Source organism: Hevea brasiliensis, chromosome 8 (genome assembly GCF_030052815.1).
Source record: "Hevea brasiliensis isolate MT/VB/25A 57/8 chromosome 8, ASM3005281v1, whole genome shotgun sequence".
NCBI lineage: Eukaryota > Viridiplantae > Streptophyta > Magnoliopsida > Malpighiales > Euphorbiaceae > Hevea > Hevea brasiliensis.
The window spans coordinates 100,665,247-100,693,239 of record NC_079500.1 but is presented as its reverse complement, the minus strand read 5'-3'; the positions used below and the strand labels follow the sequence as shown (position 1 = coordinate 100,693,239).

Genomic DNA, 27,993 nt, shown 5'->3' with positions numbered 1-27,993 from the left:
TATCGCTAGCTACCACCACAATCGTCTTCTTGTTTTCAAATTTTGATCAAACTCTTTTCTTCAATCTTTGAAAGAAGGGACTATGGCTGACATTGTCCCGAGTTTGGTGAATGGAACTCTGTCCAGGGTGGTTTCACTCATTACTGATGAAATCATCCTTGCTTGGAATCTCAAGGATGACTTGAAACGCCTCCAAGAATCTCTCACAATGATTCGTGCTGCGCTTCAAGATGCAGAGGAGCAACAAACGGAGAGGGAGCCTGTGAAGCTTTGGCTGAAGAAGCTCCGAGAGGTAGCTTATGAGGCTGAAGATGTTTTCGATGAATTAGCCTATGAGAATCTTCGACGGAAGGTTGAAATGCAAGAGCAATCGGGAAGGGAGGTAAACAACTTCTTTTCATTCTCCAAACGCATTAAGAAAGCTGCATGGCATTTCAAAATGGCCCGCAAAGTTAAGAATATAAATGAGTTGTTGAATAAGATCAAGAATGATGCCATGGTTTATGGACTTCAAGTTGTAACTAAAGATAGAATAATGCCTCAAATCGACTTGGATCGGGTCACAGACTCGGTCCTCGACCACCCAGTTGTGGGTAGGGAAGCTGATGTCTCTAAAATTGTGAACTTGTTGAATTGTTCCAATGACCAACAAGTTCTTACCATCGTGTCCATAGTGGGGATGGGCGGTCTGGGAAAGACAACCTTAGCTAAATTGGTGTGTCAAGAAGTAATGGAAAAAAAGTTTTTTGATCTTAAAATATGGGTTTGTGTCTCTTATAACTTTGATGACCAAAGGATTTTAGGGGAGATGTTGCAAACTCTCAATGCAAACATGGGTGGGTTGACCAACAAAGATGCAATACTTCAGAAGCTCGAAAAGGAATTAGAGGGAAAAAATTTTCTACTTGTTCTTGATGACGTGTGGAATGAGGTATCAGAGAGATGCGATGGTTTAAAGACTCGCTTAGTAAGAGTTAGTAGAAACACTGGAAATGCTATTGTTGTCACAACTCGTAGCGAGCAAGTGGCATCCATAATGGAGACATCTACTCATTACAGGCTGTGGAAATTCATATACATTTATTATTTATTATTATTTTAATATATTTATAAAAAAATATATATATTTTATTAGATGGTCTGCTTATTTATTTTTACATATATATATATTATTTTTGAAATTAAATATATATCTGCAATCTGAACAACCCAGTTCAATAATAACTCTATTTTCATTCTACACCTAATAGAACTCTTGAAATATATATATACCCTAATCATCTCTTCCGCTAAACTTTGCTCTCAAAACCTGTTTGTCACCCCTTTTTCTATCAAATACTCTCAAACAGAGAATCCCTAAGTTTTTCCTTCTCTATTCATCACATTCGATTCTGTTTTCAAGGTAAAAATTCTCATTCTTTATTTAATAATGGATGGATTTGATTTTATTTTCTTTCATTGATTTGTTACAACTACCCTAGAAATTTATTTAATTTTTTTCTTTGATCATTAGTATTGAATTGGATTGATCATAATTACTGTGAGATAATATCATTAAATTTAGATTTTATATATATATATATATATATATATATATATATATATATATATATATATATATATATATATATATATAAGTTATTTATTTTATTATTATTTAATATTTTTCTTTTATATTTTGGGTATGTAGGAGATTCAAATATTCAATCAGTCAGTTAAAATTGTCTCTCTTCCATTGAAAATAATTATTGTCTTGAAGGTTCCAGGTGAGTGGTAATTATAGTACATGGCACCGTTTTTGTCCCTTTTAAAATTTCTTAGCATTAAGTTTGTTATTAAATAAAATTTTAAATTAATATTTTAACAATGATTTTATATGTGATTTTCTAGAGTTTTATTTTATTATTGAATTTTATTTCGATTTTGATTAAATGATTGATTTTGCCAACTATCTCTGCATTAGACCCATTAGGATTCCAGGAACAGGCCTTTAATGTATTTATACTGATTGATATTTGACTATAAAATTTACTGATGTGCTACTGAATTGATTTGAGATTGATTTGATTTTATTGAATTGATTTGAGTTTGATTTGATTTTATTGACTCTCTGAAACTATTGAAATACACTATTGGAATTGCACTATCAGTTATTATTTGCTATCTGAAATTTTTTATTGATTTTGATTGATTTGTACAAATTGATTTTCTGTTTTGAATTGGTACCTGTGCCCAGTATCTGTTTCTGTTATCTGGCCCCGCCGTGTGGACTATCACGGTATTAGGTTGCATTATCGAGTCATGCATCATTGCAGTTTATGGCTTGCATTAGTATCATATGCATTGATATCTGTGAAGGAGGAGGAAGGTATCTGATATCTGGTAGCGCGCTTACCATCTGGCCTTTGGTGATGTGGGGTATCATCACCCTGGTGCACTGTACCATAAAATTTTATTGAATGAATTTATTATATATATATGTTTATGAAATTATTTTATTAATGATTTTGACAGCATGAGCATGATTTTATTGAATAGAAATTTATTGTGAAATTAATCAAGCGTCTGCCTGTTCCTATTCCGTTGTGTGCTATAATTATCATTCACTGAGCATCTAGCTCAAACCACGTTTTCTCTGTCTGTTATTTGTTTCAGATCAGTAGAATTCTGCAGCTGATCCAATATTCAGTCCATTTTCTGGAGAGGGACAAATTTGATTCGTTCTCATGGTATGCCCGAATTCATACTTTCTCGGGCTAATAATTAGTTTAGTTTATTGAACAGTTTAAGTTTTTATTTGAAATCTGTAGAGACTCCGCAGTTTACCTATGGGATATTTATGATGTTTATTCAGCATTTTGTTTATTTGGATTTTGTCTATTTTTCGGATTAGTAAGTGACAATATATATTCATTCAAGATACTCTGATAAGGCTTGCATGATTTAAGAATACTTAAATTATGCGCCGGTCACGGTTCAGAATTTTGGGTCGTGACAAAGTTGGTATCAGAGCTCGGTTAAGGTCTAGCAAACTTGCGGAGCATAGGATCCTTAACGTCTTTTCAGTTTATCATTGCTTCAGATATCTGCGTCCTTCGTACTTTTTCACCTGTCTTAATTTGGCTCACATTTTCAAATTTAATGCTTGTTTATTAATATGAATAGGTGCCTGGGTCTATTAGACGTAAGAGGAGAACTAGGGCCAAGGGTCTTAATGGTGCAAACCTTGATCCAACTGGGGAGGTACCACCTCAAACTATTAATCAGACATCTGAACAGACGCCTATGGCTAAGACTGGGGCACAACCATTCCTTTGTTTCTCCATACTTTTCCATGATATTTAGTACACCACCTACTTTGTTAGAATATCTTTTATCTGTATCAACACCTATGGGGGATGCAATAGACACTGATATGGTGTATAGGGGATGTATAGTGCACACTGGAGATAGGGAATTAGCTGCAGATCTTATTTCTTTGGATATGTTTGAGTTTGATGTGATTTTAGGCATGAATTGGTTAGCCACTTATCATGTTTCATTGGATTGTCGTAATAAAGTTATACTCTTTAAAATTCCTGGGGAGGCAGAATTTCAATTTCAGGGAGATCGCAGTATAGCCTCTAGTAATCTTATCTCTGTAGTGAGTGCTAGACGATTATTGCGAAAGAGGTGTAAAGGGTATCTAGCTTATGTTAGAGATGTTCAAATAAAAGGTGCAGGTTTGGAGAATGTTGCAGTGGTTAAGGAGTTTCCTGATGTGTTTCCAGAAGATTTATCAGGTTTACCCCCGTAGCGAGAGGTAGAGTTTGGTATAGACTTAGTTCCTGGAATTGAGCCCATATCTATGCCACCTTATCGTATGGCACCCGCAGAACTTAAGGAGTTGAAGGAGCAACTACAGGACCTACTAGATAAGGGGTTTATTTGCCCTAGTGTTTCTCCATGGGGTGCTTCTGTGTTATTTATACGGAAAAATGATGGGTCTTTGAGAATGTGCATTGATTATAGGCAATTGAATAAGGTAATTGTGCGTAATAAGTATCCTATTCCACGCATAGATGACCTGTTTGACTAACTTTAAGGTGCAAAGTATTTTTCCAAGATTGATCTTCGATCTGGGTATCATCAATTGAGGGTCAAGAAAGAAAACATACTCAAGACGGCCTTTAGGACTAGGTATGGACACTATGAATTTCTTGTAATGTCTTTTGGTCTTACCAATGCTCCGGCCGCTTTTATGGATCTCATGAATAGAGTTTTCAAGCCTTTCTTAGATCAATTTGTTATAGTGTTCATCGATGACATTCTAGTGTACTCAAAGAGTAAGGAGGAGCATGAGCAGCATTTGAGAATTGTCCTTCAGACCTTACGAGAACACAAGCTATATGCCAAGTTCTCAAAATGTGAGTTTTGGTTAGATAGTGTGGCTTTCCTAGGCCATGCAGTATCTAAGGATGGGGTGTGCATTGATAAGAAAAAAGTTAAGGCAGTGCTTCATTGGCCTAGACCCACAACTGTGTCAGAGATTCGTAGTTTCTTGGGTTTAGCAGGGTATTATAGATGGTTTGTTCAAGACTTCTCTCGTATTACAGCACCTTTAACTAAGTTGACACAGAAGAATGTGAAATTTCAGTGGTCTGAGGCTTGTGAGAAAAAGTTTTCAGGAGCTTAAGACTCGTTTAACTATAGCACCAGTGTTAGCCCTCCCATCTGGATCAGGGGGTTATGTAATATATTGTGATGCTTCTAGGATTAGTTTAGGATGTGTTTTGATGCAACATGGACGGGTTATTGCATATGCTTCTCGTCAGTTAAAAAGACACGAGCAGAATTATCCAACTCATGATTTGGAAATGGCTGAAGTAATTTTTACTTTGAAAATCTGGAGGCACTATCTGTATGGTGAGACTTGTGAAATCTTCACTGACCACAAAAGTCTCAAATACATATTTGACCAATGTGATCTTAATCTTAGGCAAAGGAGATGGGTAGAATTGCTGAAGGATTATGATTGCACCATACAATATCATCCTGGAAAAGCTAATGTAGTGGCTGATGCTCTAAGCAGGAAGTCTTCTGGTAGTTTAGCCCATATATCTACCAAGATGAGGCCTTTGATTGGTGAATAACATGAGTTGCTAGATCAGGGAGTAGAGTTTAAAATCATAGCTGGATCATTCTTAGCACATTTTCGAGTTAGGCCTATCTTGATTGATCGAATTAAGGCTGCTCAGAAGAGGGATTCTTAGCTGTGTGTGATTATAGATAGTATTCATCAAGGCCAAGCTCAAGGATTCATGTTGAATGATGATGGAGTTCTTCGTTATGGCACTAGACTTTTTGTCCCCAATGTTGATGAGTTGAGAAGAGAAATCATGGAGGAGGCACACCATTCTGCTTACACAGTACACCCAAGTTCAACTAAGATGTACCGTGATTTAAGGGAGCATTATTGGTAGGGTGGCATGAAGAGGGATGTTGCAGACTTTGTTGCTAAATGTTTGACTTGTTAGCAGGTTAAGGCAGAACATCAGAGACCATCTGGGTTACTTCAGCCATTGCCTATTCCTGAGTGGAAGTGGGAGCATATTGCCATGGATTTTGTTGTGGGTTTACCTAGTACACGAGGTGGTTACAATGCAATCTGAGTGATAGTGGACAGATTGACAAAATCTGCTCATTTCCTTCCTGTGAAGACTACATATGACTTTGCTAAACTTGCACAGTTGTATATAAACAAGATTGTTAGTCTTCATGGAGTTCCAGTTTCCATTGTCTCTGATCGTGGTACTCAGTTTACTTCTCGATTTTGGAAGAAATTCCAAGAAGCTTTAGGAACACGAGTAGACTTTAGTACTGCTTTTCACCCTCAGACGGATGGACAGTCAGAAAGGACCATACAGACATTAGAGGACATGCTTCGTGCATGCGTTATGGATTTGGGTGGCTGTTGGGATCATCACTTGCCTTTAGTGGAGTTTGCTTATAATAACAGTTATCAGGCAAGTATAGAGATGGCTTCATATGAGGCATTATATGGTCGAAAGTGTAGGTCACCGGTTTGTTGGGATGAAGTTGGAGAAAGAAGGCTTACTAGACCAGAGTTGATACAATTAACTTCAGAGAAGGTTCGACTAATTCGTGATCGACTTTTGACTGCTCAAAGTCGACAGAGAAGTTATGCTGACCCTAAGCGTAAAGATGTACAATTTATGATTGGTGATCATGTATTTCTGAGAGTTTCCCCTATGAAAGGAATCATGAGGTTTGGGAAGAAAGGGAAGCTTAGCCCTCGTTTTGTTGGTCCATTTGAAATTTTGGAGAGAATTGGAGTAGTTGCTTACCGCTTAGCCCTTCCACCTGGTTTTGCACATGTACATCCAGTTTTTCATATTTCTATGCTTAGGAAGTATGTACCAGATCCATCTCATGTTTTACAACCTCAAACCATGCAATTTAGGGATGATATGTCATATGAGGAGCAACCAGTAAAGATTTTAGATCGACAAATTAGGAAACTTCGGTCTAAGGAAGTGGCTTTGGTCAAAGTCTTGTGGCATAATCACTCAAGTAGTGAGGCCACATGGGAGGTAGAATCTGAAATGCGAGCCAAATATCCTCACTTATTTGATTCTTCAGGTTAGAATTTTGTCTATTCAAATTCGGGGACCGAATTTTTTTTTAAGGGGGGAAGTATGTGGAAACCCATATACATTTATTATTTATTATTATTTTAATATATTTATAAAAAAATATATATTTTTTATTAGATGGTCTGCTTATTTATTTTTACATATATATATATTATTTTTGAAATTAAATATATATCTGCAATCTGAACAACCCAGTTCAATAATAACTCTATTTCCATTCTACACCTAATAGAACTCTTGAAATATATATATACCCTAATCATCTCTTCTGCTAAACTATGCTCTCAAAACCTGTTTGTCACCCCTTTTTCTATCAAATACTCTCAAACAGAGAATCCCTAAGTTTTTCCTTCTCTATTCATCACATTCGATTCTGTTTTCAAGGTAAAAATTCTCATTCTTTATTCAATAATGGATGGATTTGATTTTATTTTCTTTCATTGATTTGTTACAACTACCCTAGAAATTTTTTTTTTTCTTTGATCATTAGTATTGAATTGGATTGATCATAATTACTGTGAGATAATATCTTTAAATTTAGATTTTATATATATATATATATATATATATATATTGTTTTTGGAAGCGTCCCTGTTGACATAACAATTGAAGCGTCCCTGTTCATATATATATATATTTTTTGTTTTTGGAAGCGTCCCTGTTCATCTTCGGTGCCTCACTGTTCATCCCTATATATATATATATATATATATATATATATATATATATATATATATATATATATATATATATATATATATATATATAAGTTATTTATTTTATTATTATTTAATATTTTTCTTTTATATTTTGGGTATGTAGGAGATTCAAATATTCAATCAGTCAGTTAAAATTGTCTCCCTTCCATTGAAAATAATTATTGTCTTGAAGGTTCCAGGTGAGTGGTAATTATAGTACATGGCACCGTTTTTGTCCCTTTTAAAATTTCTTAGCATTAAGTTTGTTATTAAATAAAATTTTAAATTAATATTTTAACAATGATTTTATATGTGATTTTCTAGAGTTTTATTTTATTATTGAATTTTATTTCGATTTTGATTAAATAATTGATTTTGCCAACTATCTCTGCATTAGACCCATTAGGATTCCGGGAACAGGCCTTTAATGTATTTATACTGATTGATATTTGACTATAAAATTTACTGATGTGCTACTGAATTGATTTGAGATTGATTTGATTTTATTGAATTGATTTGAGTTTGATTTGATTTTATTGACTCTCTAAAACTATTGAAATACACTATTGAAATTGCACTATCAGTTATTATTTGCTATCTGAAATTTTTTATTGATTTTGATTGATTTGTACAAATTGATTTTCTGTTTTGAATTGGTACCTGTGCCCAGTATCTGTTTCTGTTATCTGGCCCCGCCGTGTGGACTATCACGGTATTAGGTTGCATTATCGAGTCATGCATCATTGCAGTTTATGGCTTGCATTAGTATCATATGCATTGATATCTGTGAAGGAGGAGGAAGGTATCTAATATCTGGTAGCGCGCTTACCATCTGGCCTTTGGTAATGTGGGGTATCATCACCCTGGTGCACTGTACCATAAAATTTTATTGAATGAATTTATTATATATATATATGTTTATGAAATTATTTTATTAATGATTTTGACAGCATGAGCATGATTTTATTGAATAGAAATTTATTGTGAAATTAATCAAGCGTCTGCCTGTTCCTATTCCGTTGTGTGCTATAATTATCATTCACTGAGCATCTAGCTCAAACCACGTTTTCTCTGTCTGTTATTTGTTTCAGATCAGTAGAATTCTGCAGCTGATCCAATATTCAGTCCATTTTCTGGAGAGGGACAAATTTGATTCGTTCTCATGGTATGCCCGAATTCATACTTTCTCGGGCTAATAATTAGTTTAGTTTATTGAACAGTTTAAGTTTTTATTTGAAATCTGTAGAGACTCCGCAGTTTACCTATGGGATATTTATGATGTTTATTCAGCATTTTGTTTATTTGGATTTTGTCTATTTTTGGGATTAGTAAGTGACAATATATATTCATTCAAGATACTCTGATAAGGCTTGCATGATTTAAGAATACTTAAATTATGCGCCGGTCACGGTTCAGAATTTTGGGTCGTGACACAGGCATACATTGAATTTGTTGTCTGATGATGAATGTTGGTCCATAATGAAGGAAAGGGCATTTGGAAATGGAGAAGCATCAATACCTTTAGATTTGGAGTGCATTGGAAAGGAGATTGCAAAAAAATGTAGAGGAGTGCCATTAGCCGCAAAAGTTTTAGGTGGAACGATGGGGGGTTTCGGAAGGGATAAGGAAGCATGGTTGTCAATTATGAATAGTAATGTTTTGAATTCATCAGATAACAAGGATAATGTTGAGTCTGTACTAAAGCTAAGTTTTGATCATTTGCCTCCATTTTTGAAGCCATGTTTTGCATATTGTTCAATTTTCCCCAAAGATTTTGGTATTGCAAAGAAAGAATTAGTTCAGCTTTGGATGGCTGAAGGTTTTCTTGGGTCGTCTAGTCAAGATGAGGGCAACAACTATTTTAATGCCTTGCTGTAGAATTCCTTTTTCCAAGATGTGGTAAGGGATATATTTGAGAATATTTATCGGTGCAAGATGCATGATCTTGTGCATGATCTTGCATTGTCTTTGACCAAGTCTGAAACGTTGACTTTGGAGAATTGTACAACTGGTGATGATATATCTTCCACTCGTCGTTTATATGTAGATTGTCAAAATGCAACAACTTTGATAGCATTTTCAAAAAGGGATGCTAAGAAGTTGCGTAGTTTATTCATAAAGGGAATTGCCTTTGATGGATCTTGGAAGTTGAAAAGGTTGCGGACTCTAAACTTGGAAGATGCTAATATTGAAGAGTTGCCATCTTCAATTGGTTGAAACATTTAAGATATCTTATTGTCTCAAGGACTAAAATTGAAGTGTTGCCTGAATCCATCACTAAGCTCTACAATTTGCAAACATTGAAATTCAGTTGGTGCAATTCGCTTAAAGAGGTTCCTAGAAATAAAATGTGCAATCTGATCAGCTTGAGGCATATTGAATTTTCTAAAGATGACCATATGCCATCTATGGTGGGGCGTTTAACTTGTCTTGAAACACTCTCATTTTTTGTTGTGGGTCCAGATAAGGGAGGTAGCATTGAAGAACTAAAATGCTTAAACCAGCTAAGCGGGGAGTTGACACTAAATCATCTTGAGGAGGTGAGAGACAAAGAAGAAGCTAAGAAATCAAATCTGCAGAGGAAAACAAAAATAAGAACCCTGCAATTTGAATGGAGTTATGGACGAGAAGTACGGTGCAATGATGTGGAAGTGTTGGAAGGCCTTGAGCCTCACCCAAATATAGAGGGAATAACGATACAGAATTATTTGGGTGAAAAATTCCCGCCATGGCTGTTGATGATGAAAATTCCAAGTGACGGAAATTCTTCCAGAGTATTCGATAATTTGGTGGAGCTTATGTTGCGGAACTGTAAGTGGTGTGAACAACTCCCAATGCTTGGACATCTTCCTCGTCTTAAAGTACTTCGGATATCTGGAATGGATAAGATCAGAAGTATAGGAAATGAATTCTATGGCATTGGCGATGGAAGCACGAGCAATGGAGTGAGGCCCTTTCCAGCATTGAAGGTTTTAGGTTTCCGTTATTTGAAGAGCTTACTTGAATGGAAGGCAGCGCCAGTAGATGAGAGAGGTGAAACAGTTGTATTTTCGTGCCTTGAAGAACTTACCATCGAGGAATGTCCCCTGTTGACAAAAATTCCATTAAGTGATTGTTCATCGCTTGTAAGACTAAGAATCGAAGATTGTGAAGAAAAATTGGAAATATTTAGATGCGAAGCGCTGACATCAGTTCCCGAATATTTTAGCGAATTTCATTCTCTTAGGCGTTTGCGAATAACAGAGTGCCAAAGTTTGAGTTATTTTCCAAAGAATATATTAGGCGGCCTCACTCGATTAACATTTTTACAAATCGGTGGTTTCTCGGAGGAGTTGGATTCTTTCCCTTATCTGAATTCAATCCAAGAGCTCCCATCCCTTGAAACCTTATGGATATATGGGGATGCTAGAGGTAGAATCAAGTCTCTGCCAGATCAACTTCAAAGCCTCACTACCCTGAAGACATTACGTATATTTCGTTTCAATGGAATGGAAGCTTTGCCAGAGTGGTTGGGCAACCTATCATCACTAAAATACCTTAGCTTTTGGGATTGTGACAATTTGAAGTATCTACCTACAGCTACAGCCATGCGACGACTCTCCAAATTAACGAAAATTAGTAGTTGTGACTGTCCCTTTCTTAGGGCAAATTGCGCCAAGGGGAGTGGCTCTGAGTGGTCCAAGATTTCTCATCTCCCGTACATACATATATGTAAGTTTACCCATCATCTGACCTCTCTATCTCTCTTGAAGATGATAATCTTATATTTTAATTAATTAATTATTATTTTGATGATTCTGCAGAAGAGACTGGGTTGAGGAGAGTTTAGTAATTGGAGGAAAAGTTGGATTCATTGTTGCTACCCTTAACCTCTGCTGAAAACATCACATTAAGGGAAACAGAACTCCACCCTTAAGCTCTTGAGCTTGTAAAAAGGGTTAGTCTTCTTTCTTATACTTTCCGTCTTTTCATAAAAACATGAGCATTTAAGAGCTAGCTGATGTGACTAATCCGCAAGTATACGGGTCGTCTCAAGTAATAAAGTGATGAATCAAGTATCGTTCCCACGAGGATTTGCTGTTTGATTACTAAACTATGAATGAAGCGATTATTTGGGCTAATGATTAATGAATAAAAGGTAAATGTAAATGAGCAAAGTAAATGAGCAAGGTAAATTGATTAATCTAATTGAAATGGGTAAAGAGCAAACAAATAAATTCTAATTCTAGCTCGCAATTAAACTAAAATTAACAATGGGTAATTTAAACGAAAGTCTAATTATGGTAAAAGTGATTCCAGAGTTGGGGGTTTATGCATAAATTAATTGGGATTTGTCTTGGGCGTTCCAATTTTTAGGGAAAAATAGAGTTTGAAGGAAATTGATTCTAAATCCCTTTGATATCTTTTTCAAGCAAATCAAAGCGTATTCTAAAATAACCAAATCTACTTTCGTATGTATTTGATTATTTTAAAACCCATTAAGTTTTGTAACCAATAATTAATTCCTCTTAAAGTCCTAGTTTATTTCTAAATCTAGGTGATTTTAAGTTCCAATCCTTGATTAACTATCAATGACTTTCACCTTTCGGTCCTTCAATCAAAGATTAACACAATACCCAATGGGTACCAACATTAGGCAAGTAAATCAAGCACACAAGGAATCAAAACTCATATTCATGTAAAATAAGGAAATACCCAGTCCAAATCCACAAATTAATCTAAAACATATTTCCCAACTCTGAAATCTAAAGAAATTACTCACTCATGATGGTATTTACAAGAAATATAGATGGAAGAATAAAGAAAAACATGATAAAAGGACTGAAATAGGAAAACCCAGGTGGAAGAACCAAGGTCTCTGGTTTCTGGAGCTCCAAACTCGTGCAACAGCTCCTCTTCCTCCAGAGAATGGCGTCTTCTCTCCCTCTTTCTATATAATTTTCTTTCCTTTTTGTTTTTCCTCCCCTTCCTCTTTCCTCTTTCTGGCAAAAATAAGGAAATGATGAATTTATATGGTCCCTAAAAGTTACCCTAAAAGTAAATAAAAGACAAGGAGTGGATAGAAAATGAGGTGTAAAATTATCCAAGTCAGCAGCACTATTCACGTTCTGGGCATTCTGCTTAGGGTTCGGCTTAACCCTAAGCAGCTTCTTAGCAAATTTAGCCTCAGTCGCATGCGCTTAAGGTTAAGCGGACCTTGAGAAATCTCGGCGGACTTATAGTAAAATGGACTTTTCTGCTCATGCTTGACTTGTGTTGCACCTTAAGCATTGCCGCTTTACCCTGAGCATGACCTTAAGCAAGGTCTTAAGCAAATTTCGGCTGGTTTGCTCTTTCAAGGCTTGATTTCTTCAACTTTCCTCCATGCTTAAAGAATCCCAAATTTCTTCAAATCACTTCCTAATTCACTCATTGGCCTTCGATTTGCCACAAAATCCTATCAAAAATAATAAAATTACAAAAATCAAATATAAAGTATCTAAAGTTAACAAATAAGCTAAAATAAAGCTAAAAACATAAAATATACTAAAATATAAGGGCAAAATGGATGCAAAACTACCCTAAAATGCCTATATGAAATGAGTATAACAAATTCCCCCAAACTCAAACCTTTGCTTGTCCTCAAGCAAATTAAAACAATTAATGCAATTTGGGGTACTTTACCTTAAATTTATGAAAATTACTTATCCAAACTCTCAAGCTTACCTTTAGCCACCAACAAACCATATACCCACTTTCAAGATGCAAAGAATTCAATCCTAACCAAAGTTATCACCGCTTAGCCTTGGGTCAATTATCCATATCATTAAACCCAAACCAATCAATCACAAAGAATAATCATGCCTAAATAGACTATAGGGTAATCCATAAACTAAAGTGTCTCAAATAATAATGGAAATAAATGAATGGATTAATGATATCATAATCCCATAGGCAATTCTCCTATTCCAATCTCCACTAATGTAGCAAAACACTATCAAAAGATCAAAAGGACTTTCAAGGGTTGTAATGGGGCTAAGGGGGTGATAATGTGGCTAACAAGGAAAGGATAAAGGTAACAAAATATGAGAATAATCAAATTATTAAAAGATCAAGATACACAATTTTTTTTCTTTTTTTTAGATGAATCAATTTGGGAGAAGGAACTTTACAACTATTCACCAATGCTAGCATATAATTTTGAAGCTTTTGGAGGGACTACATAAATGACATTGACTTTGAATTATAATTGTCCCTTTCAATTCACCCCCAAACTCATTTCTTTGTGTACTTGGGTGGTGAATTACTTTACATACCATAATTGAATTTGCTAGCTTTTTTTTTTTTTTTTTTATACTTTGAATCACTTCTCCCAACTAATTATTATTATTATTATTATTTTATTTTTATTTTTTTAAAGTGTATCTATCACTCAAAGAATTATTCTCATGGAGGGTAGGTAAGTGTTTGGGTTTATGGCTAGGGATTAATGTGGGTTCCAAAGAAATAAGAGGGATAAATGTAGGCTCAAATTGGTTTCAAAGGGAAATTTTGAAGTGAGGTTGGCTAAGGCTAAAATATGGGTTTAAAATTCAAAGAATGCCTAGATCATTTCTTTTTCAAGTGTATGCTATGATTTCGCCTTGAAAGGTTTAGAAAGATTGTTCTAGGATTGGTGAGACATCAATTAGCTACTTCTCACCCTAGAGTTTTCTATAAGCACTCAACGTCAATGCAATTGATTGGGTGGCCCTTGGCTAAGAAGATATAAACTAAGGCAAGAATCTAATAACCTTGCACCTATCTAGAACTTTCAATCCATCAAACCCTTCTAAAAGTAAGCTCAATTGCTCTTCAAAGCAATTCTCAATCCTCTAAGGACAAGGTAAAAATTTGTTTTTATGATATGCATGATCCTAAAATGAATGCATAAATCAAATTAAAACTAAGTGTAATCTATATGAAAACTATATGCAAATGTATGTGTATGAGTATAGACATGTGTGTGGTTTATGTATAAGTGTATGGATTATCTATATATGGATGAATGAAATGCAATAAATGAATGAATGAAAATTTTTAAAAATTTTGCAAAAATTTTGCCCTCACCCCCAAACTCAAATGAAACATTGTCCTCAATGTCTAAAAGGAATGCAAAGGTGGGCAAAATTGTGTGAACTAATCAATTTAATGAAATTTATACAATTGGGGATTAAATCAATATAAGGTCAAGATTCCAAAATTAGCTCAAAGTGATATTAACAATGAAGCTTTAGAGAGAAAAAATGCGGAAAAGTATCCCAAATGTATGATTTACACTGCTTAAAATGTTGCTTAACCTGCTGCGTAGGGTAAAGCGAAAGCAGAAGCATTGGCAACATACCATAAGCATAAATGGTAAAAGGGTAAACTGTTACCTCCAAATGATGGGAAACAGATGCGGCTCAAAGAAAATTTGTGCAACTCATCAATGTCAGCAAAATTAGGATTGAAGAAAAGATAAAGTGCAAAAATAATGGTCAAGAAAATGAAAGAGTGTAAAGAAATAAAATGTAACAGTTAAATCAAAAATTAAACTAAGAAACATTCACAGAGTGTTTATGTCCATATCAGAAGATAAAATAAAGTAAACTAAGGGAAAGAAGTACAGAGATAATAATAAAAACTAAGTACCAAAGTATTACAACCATGACCAAAGTTTGAAAATTAAAATAAACAAATTACAAAAATAAACTTAAAAACAAAAATTAAAACTGCTGCTACTGATCAAGTTCTGCTATCAAGCCTTTGTTCTTTGCATCGAGTCCGCCTTGTGTTCTGCAGCTTGGTTCATTGTGATCCAAGCTTGAGGCGGTTTCCAAGTTTTCTGTTAAGTCTTTCATTTCTTGAAACATGGCTTGGCCCCAATGATATAAATTGTTGTAGGATTGGGCCAGTGTGTTGTAAAGCTCCAGCATTTGAAGTTGATGTTGCTTCTGTTTCTTTTTAAGAGATAAAAATCTCTTTTTAAGTTTCTTTTCTAGCTTCTTCTTTTGGTTAACCTGCTCTTGACCCATGGCTTCAATTTTGATTTCTAAGTTTTTCAAGGAAGCAAGAATTTCTGTGGTATCGTGAGGGAGCGGATGTTTGGGCGATGAAATTTGTTATCCTGGATTCCAAGGATTTTAAGATGGATAACATGTCTGAGAAGTGTGGGGTAGAGGTTGGTTGTGGTTACTGCAGCTGCAAAAGTGGTGGGGTTTTTGATGGTGGGGTATCGAGTCTTCACTGTATGAGCATATGTGTGGCCTATTTTCTCACAAACATCCATATGCAGCAACATGGTCTTTGTCTATGTATGATTCCCCAGAAACTGGCAGCAATTTATATAGACTAGCATCAAAGCTAAATGATTTTGCTATGGCAGTTATATACCCCCCAAAAACAATACTACCTTTAGTATGCTTGGTGACAATTTGGTGCCAATGAGTAGCTATGAAATGGGCTGTACTTACTTGTTTTCTCTCCTTCATGCACCACAATAGAAACAAATCCCAGACCCACAATCACATTCGTGTCCCCTTCCTAAAACAGTGTAAGTAATGAACCTATGGAGGTATTTCAATACATGGTCAACTATCCTAGAGGCTTTTGCAGTCCTCTGTCTATAATAACCTCCAAAAGGTGCAATATCTTTCCAGAATTGAACAGGGTCATAAACAGTTTGCTGCCACTCAATGTTTTTATACCCCGAATCCTGAAAACCAAAAATGGCATTCAAAGCACCTATGTCTAACTCCCTATCAATTCCAGCACATCGAAAATATATCATATCTTTATGTTCAGGCACTGTTGGTTTGAAACTCAACTTTAGGGAACTCAAAAATTCGAGGGTTAGATCCTTGTACACTGGTTCCCTAATTTTAGCAAAATCAATCCAGCTAATAACATCCAAATAGGCAAATACAGAATCATAAATGCCTAATTCTTTCAAAATCTGCTCATCCATATACTTGTTTGCCAAAATAGTTTTAGAAAGTAATTTCTCATAGGCCTTTTTCATATCCATATCCCTAAAAGCCCAAGGTAATGGAGAAATTACCTCCTCTATAGTATCTGCAGATGACGCAGTCTTTGGAGAATGTAAGGGAGGCAAGTTCTTGGTGTTTGGACCATTGGTCTTTGGGGTTTGCGAGGAAGACCTAGTCCTTTTGCTAACTGGTTCAGAGGACTGAGGTGGAGAGTTTAAGTCGAAAGGGATAGAGGGTACTCGTTTCCTTTTTCCGACAGGGGTTTCTTTGAGTCTACCTGCGGCCCTTTTTGTTTTCCCTTTTGTTTTTGTTTGGGTAGGCGCAGGTTCTGGGGAATGGGTGTCAGGAATTTGTGTTTCATTTTGCGGCTCGGAGTGCGGCGAGAGGGGAGTCGGCGGAATGAGAGGTGGTATTTGGCTTGGGGGCGGGGGCGGTGACTGAGGTGGTGGTGATTGTGGTAATGGCGGCGTTTGTGGTGGTGGGGACTGAGGTAATGGCGGACTGGGGCTGGGGTTAGGGTTTGTGGGTAATGAGGATGGAGTACCCATTTTAGATTTGACAGAATGTCAAGTCTCATCGAGTTTGGGTTTGTGAGAGGACCACATTTTGGTTCTTACCATTTTAATGAAAAGGAGGAAACTTTTCGGCTTCCTGTAAAAATTGCCGGAAAAAATGGCGTGAGGAAGGAGTCGATGAGGTTTATCGGGAGTGTTGGCGAGGTTTTTGGAAAATTGGCGGAAATGCTGGGCCTTTTAAAATGTGGGGTAGACATGTGGTATTCTGGGCCATGCTTGGGGTTAAGCATAAGGTTCAGCAGAATTTGCTTAAGACTTTGCTTGACAAGCAATGTCATCAGCAAGTTTCGGCAGGTTTTGGGCAAAATTATGGTTTTGCTTACCAAAATCAGTCCAAAAGCTATGGAATGCTATTGTAACCCTCAACAATTACCAAATACACACAAACACCATAAAATTGAGGGATTTAAGTTCATCTCTCTCATAAACTTAGTAAGCATAGCACATGTTCATTTAGCTTTTGCAATTATTGTTCATTTTAGGCACCAATTGTGACTATCCTTTTTGCACATTTAAATGAAATGGTCTCCTTTCTAAACTTACACTAAAAGCATATTTTCAGCAGCATTTCAGACAAGTTCCAATCAACCAAGAATTGCAGAAAAAATGTAGAAATTGACCTTTTTAGCAGCATGAACAGTAGCATGAACAGTAGCATGAATCTGCGGATTGCAGAAATTAGCAGCAATTCCACAAAAGCATGCAAATTCCTATCAGACTACAAAATTATATATACACTAAAAGGTGAAACTTAACAAACATTATTTTTGCACTTCAATAAAGCTCTCATCAGTCCTAAATATCAAAATTGATCCTCATTCAAGTTGCATTTCACAGAATTTACACAAAACACAAAATCAAACATATGCTATCAAGTAGACTGCAATATCAGCAATTTAGCACAAGTTTAAAGGTGTTATCTTGTTCACGAGCCTTGCATAAAGTGCAGAATGTTGCTTATACTTGCTTCCCTTTAATTCTTTGTTTTTGCAACAAGTGTAAACTTGCCCAATCTTCATGAATGGCCTACAAAAGATAAACAAATGTCACTTTTGAGATTAATGAGGGTGAAAACTGAAATGAAAATGAAATGGAAAATTAATGAACTATAAAAGGATACGCTTGGGTTGCCTCCCAAGAAGCGCTTGTTTAAGGTCTTAAGCTTGACCTTCCACTCCAATTCTCCTAAGTATCCCTGACTGGAGAACCAAGCCATGAAACCTCTACAAACTTTTGCGTGGGTTCTCCAATAATATAATGTTTTAATCTCTGCCCATTAACTTTGAAAGTCCCTGAGGTCTCATTGCTTATCTCAACAGCTCCATAGGGGTATACTTTTATGACAGTGTAGGGCCCTGACCATCTTGACTTCAATTTTCCTGGAAATAACCTTAACCTAGAATTGTATAGGAGAACAACATCACCTTCTTGAAATTCTTTCCTCCTAATATGCTTATCATGCCATTTCTTAGTTCTTTCCTTGTAAAGCTTGGCATTTTCATAAGCATCCAATCTAAGCTCCTCAAGTTCATTTAGTTGCAGCATTCTTTTTTCTCCTGCAGTTTTTAAGTCAAAGTTCAGTGTCCTTATGGCCCAATATGCTCTATGCTCCAACTCCAAAGGTAAATGACAAGCCTTCCCATAAACCAATCTAAATGGGGTAGTTCCGATAGGGGTTTTAAAGGCTGTTCTATAGGCCCAAAGAGCATCATCTAACTTTAGTGACCAATCTTTCCTCGAACAATTCACTATTTTCTCAAGAATTCTTTTCAGCTCTCTATTGGAAATCTCCACTTGACCACTAGTTTGTGGATGGTAGGGTGTTGCAACCTTATGCTTCACACCATATTTTTGCAATAATCTTTCAAATTGATGGTTGCAAAAATGAGTACCTCCATCACTTATAATGGCACGTGGAGTTCCAAATCTTGTAAAAATGAACTTTTTAAGGAATTTAATCACCACTCTTACATCATTAGTTGGAGATGGTATAGCTTCAACCCATTTGCTCACATAATCTACTCCAACTAAAATGTATTTGTGTCCCAAGGATGATGGAAAGGGTCCCATGAAATCAATGCCCCACACATCAAATAGTTCCACTTCCAATATATTTTGGAGGGGCATTTCATCTCTCTTTGAGATATTACCCATCCTTTGACACCTATCACATGCATTTACAAACTTCCTCACATCCTTAAACATGTGTGGCCAAAAGAACCCTGCTTGAAGAACTTTTTCTGCAGTCTTTGTCACACTCATATGACCCCCATAAAGTGAAGAATGGCAATCTTTGATAACATTCCCTATCTCCTCATCAGCTAAACATCTTCTAATCAGCCCATCTCCACATCTCTTGAACAAAAATGGTTCCTCCCAATCATAATCCTTCACATCAAAAAGAAATTTCTTCTTTTTGCCATGTTAAATCAGTGGAAGGATTCCACACACTAGATAGTTCACAAAATCTGCATACCAAGGGGTTTTTGCATTCATGATTACTAACAATTGCTCATCAGAAAATAATCATCTATTGGGGCTCTTTTCCCAGATTGTCTCCTTGTTCTTGCCTCAATCTAGATAGATGATCCGCTACCACATTTTCTACTCCTTTCTTATCTTTAATTTCCAAGTCAAACTCTTGAAGGAGTAACGCCCACCTTATCAATCTAGGTTTAGCCTCTTTTTTCTGAAGGAGATACTTGATAGCTGCATGATCTGTGTACACTATTACCTTAGACCCCACAAGATAGGACCTGAATTTGTCTACTGCAAATACTCGCCAAAAACTCTTTCTCTGTAGTAGAGTAATTTATTTGAGCATCATCCAAGGTCCTACTTGCATAGTATATTGCATACACCTTCTTATCTTTCCTTTGTCCCAAAACAGCCCCAATGGCATAATCACTAGCATCGCACATTAACTCAAAAGGTATTGACCAATCGGGTGGCTGCATAATAGGAGCAGATATCAAAGCTTCCTTTATCCTGCAAAAAGCATTCATACAATTAGTATCAAAATTAAATTCCACATCTTTACTCAATAAATTGGTAAGAGGTTTAGAAATCTTAGAGAAATCCTTGATGAATCTCCTATAAAATCCAGATGCCCCAAGAAACTCCTCACTCCCTTCACGGATGTTGGGGTGGCATTTTCTCTAGAACTTCTACATTTGATTTATCCACCTCAATACCCCTGTTTGACACAAGATGGCCCAAAAGATTTCATTATTGTACCATAAAATGGCACTTTTCCCAATTCAAAAATAAATTGAAATCTTCAAATCTCTGCAAATCCTTAGACAAGTTAGATAATCATTCATCAAAAGATCTACCATACAGGAAAAATCATCCATGAACACTTCCATAATACCCTCAATCATGTCAGAAAATATGGACATCATACATCGTTGAAATGTAGCAGGGGCATTACATAGTCCAAATGGCATCCTTCGATATGCAAAGGTACCATAAGGACATGTGAAGGTAGTTATATCACGATCATGCAGGTGAATAGGGATCTGAAAGAACCACTGAATAGCTATCCAAATAGCAAAAATAATAATGATGAGCTAGTCTCTCAAGCATTTGATCTATAAATGGTCATGGAAAATGGTCCTTTCTAGTTGCCTTATTCAATTTCCTATAGTCTATCTGATTCTCCATCCGATTCTGATTCTTGTAGGTATTAGTTCATCATTTTCATTTTTAACTCTTTGTGATGCCCCCTTTCTTAGGTACAACATGAATCGACTTACCCAATTCTTTGTCGAAGCAGGGTAAATGATACCTGCATCAAGCAATTTCAAGATCTCCTTTTTCACAACCTCTTTCATGTTTGGATTCAATCTCCTTTGTGATTCTCGAGAGGCTTTATGGTCATTTTCCAACAAAATTCTATGCATGCACACAGAAGGATGTATTCCTTTAATATCATCAATGGTATAACCAATTATCCTTCTATGCTTCCTAAGAACTCTCAATAATTTCTCAACCTCACAATCAGTCAATTTAGCACTAACAATCACAGGATATGTAGAATTTTGACCTAGAAAAGCATACCTGAGATTTGTTGGAAGAGGTTTCAACTCTACCTTAGGTGCTTCACCTTTTTCAAACTTTGATGATGAAGTCGTTTCTTGCTTCAAGTTCCCAATCTTTTCAATATCAGCCATAGGCAATGGTGGATTTCCTTCCAAAATTGTAGCATATTCTGCAGCTTCTTCAATTTCATCCCCTTTTTTGATGTTATGAACCAAACAAGCTTCTAAGGGATCTTTAGGATGTTGCTTTTTAAGCACTTTTCTAACCTCTTCATCTATCACATCAACTCTCAAGCATGAGTTTGAATCATCTTTCTTTTTCATTGCTTGAAACAAATTAAATTCAACTTTCTCTTCCCCAACTTCTAATGTAAGTCTCCCATTTTTTACATCAATCACACCTCAGAAGAGCAAGGAAAGGTCTACCAAGAATAATAGGAATGTGTACATCTTCCTCCATCTCCAATACCACAAAGTCCACTGGTATGAAAAATTTCCCAACTTTCAGAGGAACATTCTCAACTACCCCAATTGGAAATTTAATAGACCTATATCTGCTAATCAGTAGTGATATGGTAGTAGGCTTCATTTCTCCAATCTTCACTTTCTCATAGATAGACAATGGCATCGACTAACACTGGCTCCAAGATCACACAAAGCCTTATCTATACTAATATCCCCAATGTGACATGGTATGGAGAAACTCCCAGGATCTTTCAGTTTGGGTGGAAGCTTATTTTGCAAAATGGCACTGCTTTCTTCCGTAAGAGCTACAGTCTCAAATTCCTCCAAGTTCTTCTTGTTAGATAAAATCTCCTTCAAAAATTTGGCATATGAAGGCATTTGTGCTAAGGCATCAGTGAAAGGAATAGTCACATGCAAAGACTTCAATACCTCCAAAACTTCCCAAATTGTTTATCCAATTTTGCTTTCAAACCTTTGTGGGAATGGTAAAGGTGGCATGTAGGCTTTAGGTGCAACATATTTGGGCTCCTCTTCTTTGCTCTCCCTCTCCTTACTTCCTTTTTCTTCCACGAATTTTCTTTCTCACTTCAATTCTAACTTCAACTTCAGTTTGTTCATCTCCTTCTCTCTTTTCTTTTCTTCAACTTTCTCTTCAATATTTTTATCCCCATTCTCCAATATTTTTCCACTTCTCAATGTAATAGCCTTGCAATGCTCCCTTGAATTTTACGGTTGGCTAGGAAGCTTCCCAAATGCTTTGTTACTTGAAGAGCTAGCTTGTTGAGCTATTTGATTCTCTAACATCTTGTTGTGTGTTGCCATTTGATCCACTTTAGATGCTAATTGAGAAATCATTTCTTGTTGACTTTGATGGCTCACAAGTAGAGTTTCAATCATAGATTCCAATCTAGCTGTCTTGTCTAGTTGTGCTTGTTGTGGTAGAGGTGGAGCAGGTGCATTTTGAGGTTTAGAAATTCCGGGAGGAGGACCTCTTCTGCTGAAAATTCTGATTTTGTTGATATCCGTAAGGTTCTTTGAAAATTCTGATTTTGCCCTTGTCTACCTCCCAAGAGAAATTTGGGTGGTTTCTCCATCTTTGGATCATAAGTTGCGAAAATGGGTTACCACAGTCTTTGATTGTAGTTTCCCACATAATCCACTTGCTCATTTGAAAAATCTTGATTAAGTGCAGAAAAATCTGTTGCACAATTGACATTTGCGCACCCCAATTTCTAGTGAATTACTAGAACCTCCGGCTGAAGAATCTACTTTCATACTTAACTTGTCCATCTTCTTTGTCAAAGCATCAAACTTAGCATTAATCATATTCATGGCGTCAAGCTCAAACATACCAGCTGGTTTCTTGATCTCATTCCTCTCACAACTCCATTGGTAGTTGTTATAAGCAATTTTATCAAGAGCAGAAAAAGCTTCATCTTAAGATTTCTCCATAAGGTCACCTCCAGAAGATGCATCAATTGTACTCCTAATAGCTGGTGAAACTCCATTATAAAAGTGTTGAACAAGCATCCACTTAGGAATCCCATGATGTGGACATCTCCTTTGCAAATCTTTGTACCTCTCCCATGCTTCATACAAGCTCTCATCATCTCTAGGTTTAAAAGAAGTTAGCTCATTTCTCGGCTTAATTTGTCTTGCTTGGTGGAAAATATTGAGCTAAAAATGCTTGAGAAAGTTCATCCCATGTTGTGATAGAACCGGTGGCAAAGAATGTAACCACTCTCTAGCTCGGTCCTTGAGAGAAAAGGAAATAATCTGAGTCGAATTGCATCATCAGAAACTCCATTTATCTTCAACATATCACTGATCTCAAGAAAGTGTGCCAGATGCACATGTGGACTTTCACTTGGATTTCCTCCAAATTGTGCTTGTTGTACCATTTGACAGAGTCAGAGCTTGATTCAAAATTATTAGCTTCTACCCTTGGTCTTGTGATACTTGGCATGAAATCTCCAATGTTAGGATAGGCATGATCCTTCACAGAGCGGTTGTTATTGTTGTTGTTGTTGTTGTCAGCCATTTCTTCTTGTACTTGCTCTTGCTCTTGTGCTCTTTCTTGTTGTTGTTGAGCTTTAATTTCAGCTTTTCTCCTTTTAGATTCTGCTCTTAAAGCTTTTGCTGTCTTCTCTATTTCTGGGTCAAAGAATAGATTGATTTCTTCACTTTTTGTCCTTCTCATAAAATATAGCACCTGAAAAACAAAAATAAACAAGTTCTCAAAGTAAAATGGTAAAAAGAAAATAAAATAAAATGCCCAAATTAACCAAACAAACAATTGTTCAATATCAAGCAAAAATCAAATCCCCGGCAACGGCGCCAAAAACTTGATGTGACTAATCCGCAAGTATACGGGTCGTCTCAAGTAATAAAGTGATGAATCAAGTATCGTTCCCACGAGGATTTGCTGTTTGATTACTAAACTATGAATGAAGCGATTATTTGGGCTAATGATTAATGAATAAAAGGTAAATGTAAATGAGCAAAGTAAATGAGCAAGGTAAATTGATTAATCTAATTGAAATGGGTAAAGAGCAAACAAATAAATTCTAATTCTAGCTCGCAATTAAACTAAAATTAACAATGGGTAATTTAAACGAAAGTCTAATTATGGTAAAAGTGATTCCAGAGTTGGGGGTTTATGCATAAATTAATTGGGATTTGTCTTGGGCGTTCCAATTTTTAGGGAAAAATAGAGTTTGAAGGAAATTGATTCTAAATCCCTTTGATATCTTTTTCAAGCAAATCAAAGCGTATTCTAAAATAACCAAACCTACTTTCGTATGTATTTGATTATTTTAAAACCCATTAAGTTTTGTAACCAATAATTAATTCCTCTTAAAGTCCTAGTTTATTTTTAAATCTAGGTGATTTTAAGTTCCAATCCTTGATTAACTATCAATGACTTTCACCTTTCGGTCCTTCAATCAAAGATTAACACAATACCCAATGGGTACCAACATTAGGCAAGTAAATCAAGCACACAAGGAATCAAAACTCATATTCATGTAAAATAAGGAAATACCCAGTCCAAATCCACAAATTAATCTAAAACATATTTCCCAACTCTGAAATCTAAAGAAATTACTCACTCATGATGGTATTTACAAGAAATATAGATGGAAGAATAAAGAAAAACATGATAAAAGGACTGAAATAGGAAAACCCAGGTGGAAGAACCAAGGTCTCTGGTTTCTGGAGCTCCAAACTCGTGCAACAGCTCCTCTTCCTCCAGAGAATGGCGTCTTCTCTCCCTCTTTCTATATAATTTTCTTTCCTTTTTGTTTTTACTACACTTACTCTTTACTCTTTCTGGAAAAAATAAGGAAATGATTAATTTATATTGTACCTACAAGTTACCCTAAAAGTAAATAAAAGACAAGGAGTGGATAGAAAATGAGGTGTAAAATTATCCAAGTCAGTGAGACTATTCACGTTACGGGCATTACGCTTAGGGTTGGCTTAACCCTAAGCGACTTCTTAGCAAATTTAGCCTCTGGTGTGCATGCTTAAGGTTAAGCGGACCTTCAAAGAAATCTCGGCAGACTTATAGTAAAATGGACTTTTCTGCTCATGCTTGACTTGTGTTGCACCTTAAGCATTGCCGCTTTACCCTGAGCATGACCTTAAGCAAGGTCTTAAGCAAATTTCGGCTGGTTTGCTCTTTCAAGGCTTGATTTCTTCAACTTTCCTCCATGCTTAAAGAATCCCAAATTTCTTCAAATCACTTCCTAATTCACTCATTGGCCTTCGATTTGCCACAAAATCCTATCAAAAATAATAAAATTACAAAAATCAAATATAAAGTATCTAAAGTTAACAAATAAGCTAAAATAAAGCTAAAAACATAAAATATACTAAAATATAAGGGCAAAATGGATGCAAAACTACCCTAAAATGCCTATATGAAATGAGTATAACACTAGCTAGAGCCATTAATCCTCCACGTTATTTTATTTTCCAATCCTAATGACTATTTGTGAGAGTAAATTATTTCCATGATTATGATTAGTAATTTCCATGATTATGATTATGATTAGTGAGATCCCCACATCAAATGATTATGTTCTCTTCCTGTAATTTCCATGCTCCTAGAAAGAAGATTTTTATTTCCATGCTCATATTAGTAAATTATTAATGAGAAAATCTTCCGTGAGTTTTATCTTCTACGTGTATTGTGAACTAAACCTCTGAACTAGCTTTATGTGCGAATTCTCAGGTGTTCTCTTCGTTCTTTAAAAATAGCAGTGCGTCAAAATTTGAGTTATTTTCCAGAGAAGATATTCGGCAGGCTCACCTGATTGAGGAATTAAGAATTGGTGATTTCTCAGAGAAATTGGATTCTTTACCTTTTTTTTCTCCTCTTTGGGAGTAGACACTGAACAAGCTTTATTTGTGAATTCTCAGGTATTTCCATCCTTTTCATCTCCATTCTTCAAATATTATTTTGATGATTTCTTTCTTCTTGTGAATAATGACCTCAACTAATGGTAGTATCACAAATATGAACAGCTTGAAGCTTGTTTATTTTGAACTGAAAGAAGAGATGAATTTTGTCATTATTCAGTCTATGGTTTCCATCACCTTAAGATTACTCAGGTCCCAAATATCACAGAAGAAAATGAGGAGATGCATTTATAATTAATTATTTTGGGAGGAATATGCAAAATATCAGTTCACGTGAGAAATATTATGATTCATTTGTCTATACCTTTTGGTTTCAGTTTTTTTCCTTTTGACTCTCCAGCACTTGTTAATGATTTCATGGGATGCCTTTCTTTCAGTTACTTCCATGGAAATGGAAACTTTTGGATTATAAATCAATAATCCATCTCCTGCACTCACTGCATTTTTCATTGGTATGTCTGACTTCCCTTATTGAACCCATATGCTATGGTTTTTCCATTATTTTATGATATATTTCCTTTATGTAATGATTTGTACAAACTTCCACTTTCGAAACCTTTCACATGAACAGGGGGCATGGCTGTGATATGAGAAAATGCATGTAGCTTTCCTTGGCATGTTTCCTTTAAAGTGTAGGTAATTTTCCAAAACTAGTACTTCCCAAAATTCAAGTGCTTTATATCCTTTTTGTCCATGTTTCATTGGCTTATAATTTAGCAAAAGAAACGCAGAAAGTCCATCAAAAGATGTGATCTTCATGCACCCCATTTATTTACTTAGTTTACTCAAAATTAGGAGATTTTCCAGATTCAAGATTCTCTACATTGTATTGGATGGAAAAGGGAAGAAGATCATGCTAAATTATGTGCACATGCTGACTTGCATGCAGAAGTTGCAGAGCCATTTGCAAATCTTGAGGCTTGTAAATTTTGTGTTGAAGATTCCCATATATGTTCAAGGGAAACACCACATTCTGGAAGGGTTCGATCGTTTGCGAGTTTCTTCGTGGAATTCATGCACACGAAGATACTGCAGACTTGTATAATTTGATACTATCCAAATTCTTTACACTCAATTAAACCATCTCAATTATAAATCACTTCATGTTTATTGTTGCAGCATTAACTTTGCTAGCTGTTTTGGTGATTTTCTTCACAAGGAAGCTTTGGAACTTCAAGGAAAGATAAATTGGTAGATGGTCCTCCACTTTATACTTCATGAGGTACTTTATGTAGCTGGAAACCATTGTTATTCCGTTATATAAAAATCATTTCAACTTTTTTTTTTAATATTTTGAATTTGAAAATCAGTAATCTCTAATGATCAAAGAAAATATAAGAAAAGGAATTAAAATTAATCCATTCATTCAACGAGATAAGGATTTACTAATGGGATACTTAAAGATTCTTGTATGTAGATCAATTCTGATAATCTTACTATTTATTAGAGATTGCAAGATGCAAGATCATCTCAGATGTACAGCTGCATTGTTTTTCTGCCATTTTCTGCTTTCATTTGAGCCAATTGGGAGAAGACAAAAAATTGTTCAGCTGACTAGAAAGGTAAATGAGATGATCTATTTTATTTGCCATAGATATTTGAATTTCTGTCACTGCAATCATCACAAATGAAATGTTTGTTATTGTGCTTTCAGCATGTCTTTGGACTTTGGAGCCATCAATTTTGTCTCAAATGAAAGACCCAAAAAGCTTTAGAGATTGTTACTGTGGCCTTTTCGCTCCTTACGGGATTATGCCTGCTAAATTTTGAGTTCAAGCTGTAAAGACTGAACAGAGCAGAGAAAGTTTACATCACCAACTCAAACTTCGAGCTTCGTGTTGTTGCTTGTGCAATTTGCGCTTTGAGGTCCCAATTTGATAAAATACTTCTATTAAAGATTGACCAAATGAACAATTGAAATTGCTTTGCAATTAGAACCATTAGAAGATGCAACAGGACTTACCCATTGTAGCACTCCTTGTTGCAGTTGTCCTATTTCTTCTTAGATAAGAGAAGGATGTGAAATAATTCAAATTTTTTCACTATTTCAGGATAATCCTGATTATGAAATTCTAGTATGTACGTCTACAACCTACATGTTGAAATGAGTTGTGAAACATATATTACAACCGATTTTTTTT

The 27,993-nt window shown here is 35.7% G+C and overlaps 1 protein-coding gene and 1 non-coding gene across 24 annotated transcripts; both read left to right on the top strand.

Annotated features, from left to right (window-relative positions):
* Positions 1–27,993, top strand: LOC110656451 (putative disease resistance protein RGA3). Of its 23 annotated transcripts, XM_058151887.1 has the most exons (9): positions 420–1,059; positions 8,791–11,065; positions 11,158–11,291; positions 25,665–25,852; positions 25,958–26,125; positions 26,230–26,488; positions 26,660–27,074; positions 27,300–27,414; positions 27,507–27,993. In XM_058151887.1, the coding sequence occupies exons 1-2, from the start codon at positions 440–442 to the stop codon at positions 9,230–9,232; spliced, it is 1,062 nt and encodes a 353-aa protein (XP_058007870.1). In that variant the 5' UTR covers positions 420–439; the 3' UTR covers positions 9,233–11,065; positions 11,158–11,291; positions 25,665–25,852; positions 25,958–26,125; positions 26,230–26,488; positions 26,660–27,074; positions 27,300–27,414; positions 27,507–27,993. The 23 variants fall into 23 exon arrangements, 2 of the variants coding, with proteins under 2 accessions (XP_058007870.1, XP_058007869.1); XM_058151886.1 differs by lacking the exon at positions 420–1,059 and having other exon boundaries at positions 8,793–11,065; XR_009150763.1 differs by lacking the exons at positions 420–1,059; positions 25,958–26,125 and having other exon boundaries at positions 10,512–11,065; positions 26,424–26,484.
* LOC131182758 (small nucleolar RNA R71) lies at positions 22,968–23,073 on the top strand. The gene has a single exon (XR_009151018.1). It is a non-coding gene; the product is annotated as a small nucleolar RNA R71 (small nucleolar RNA).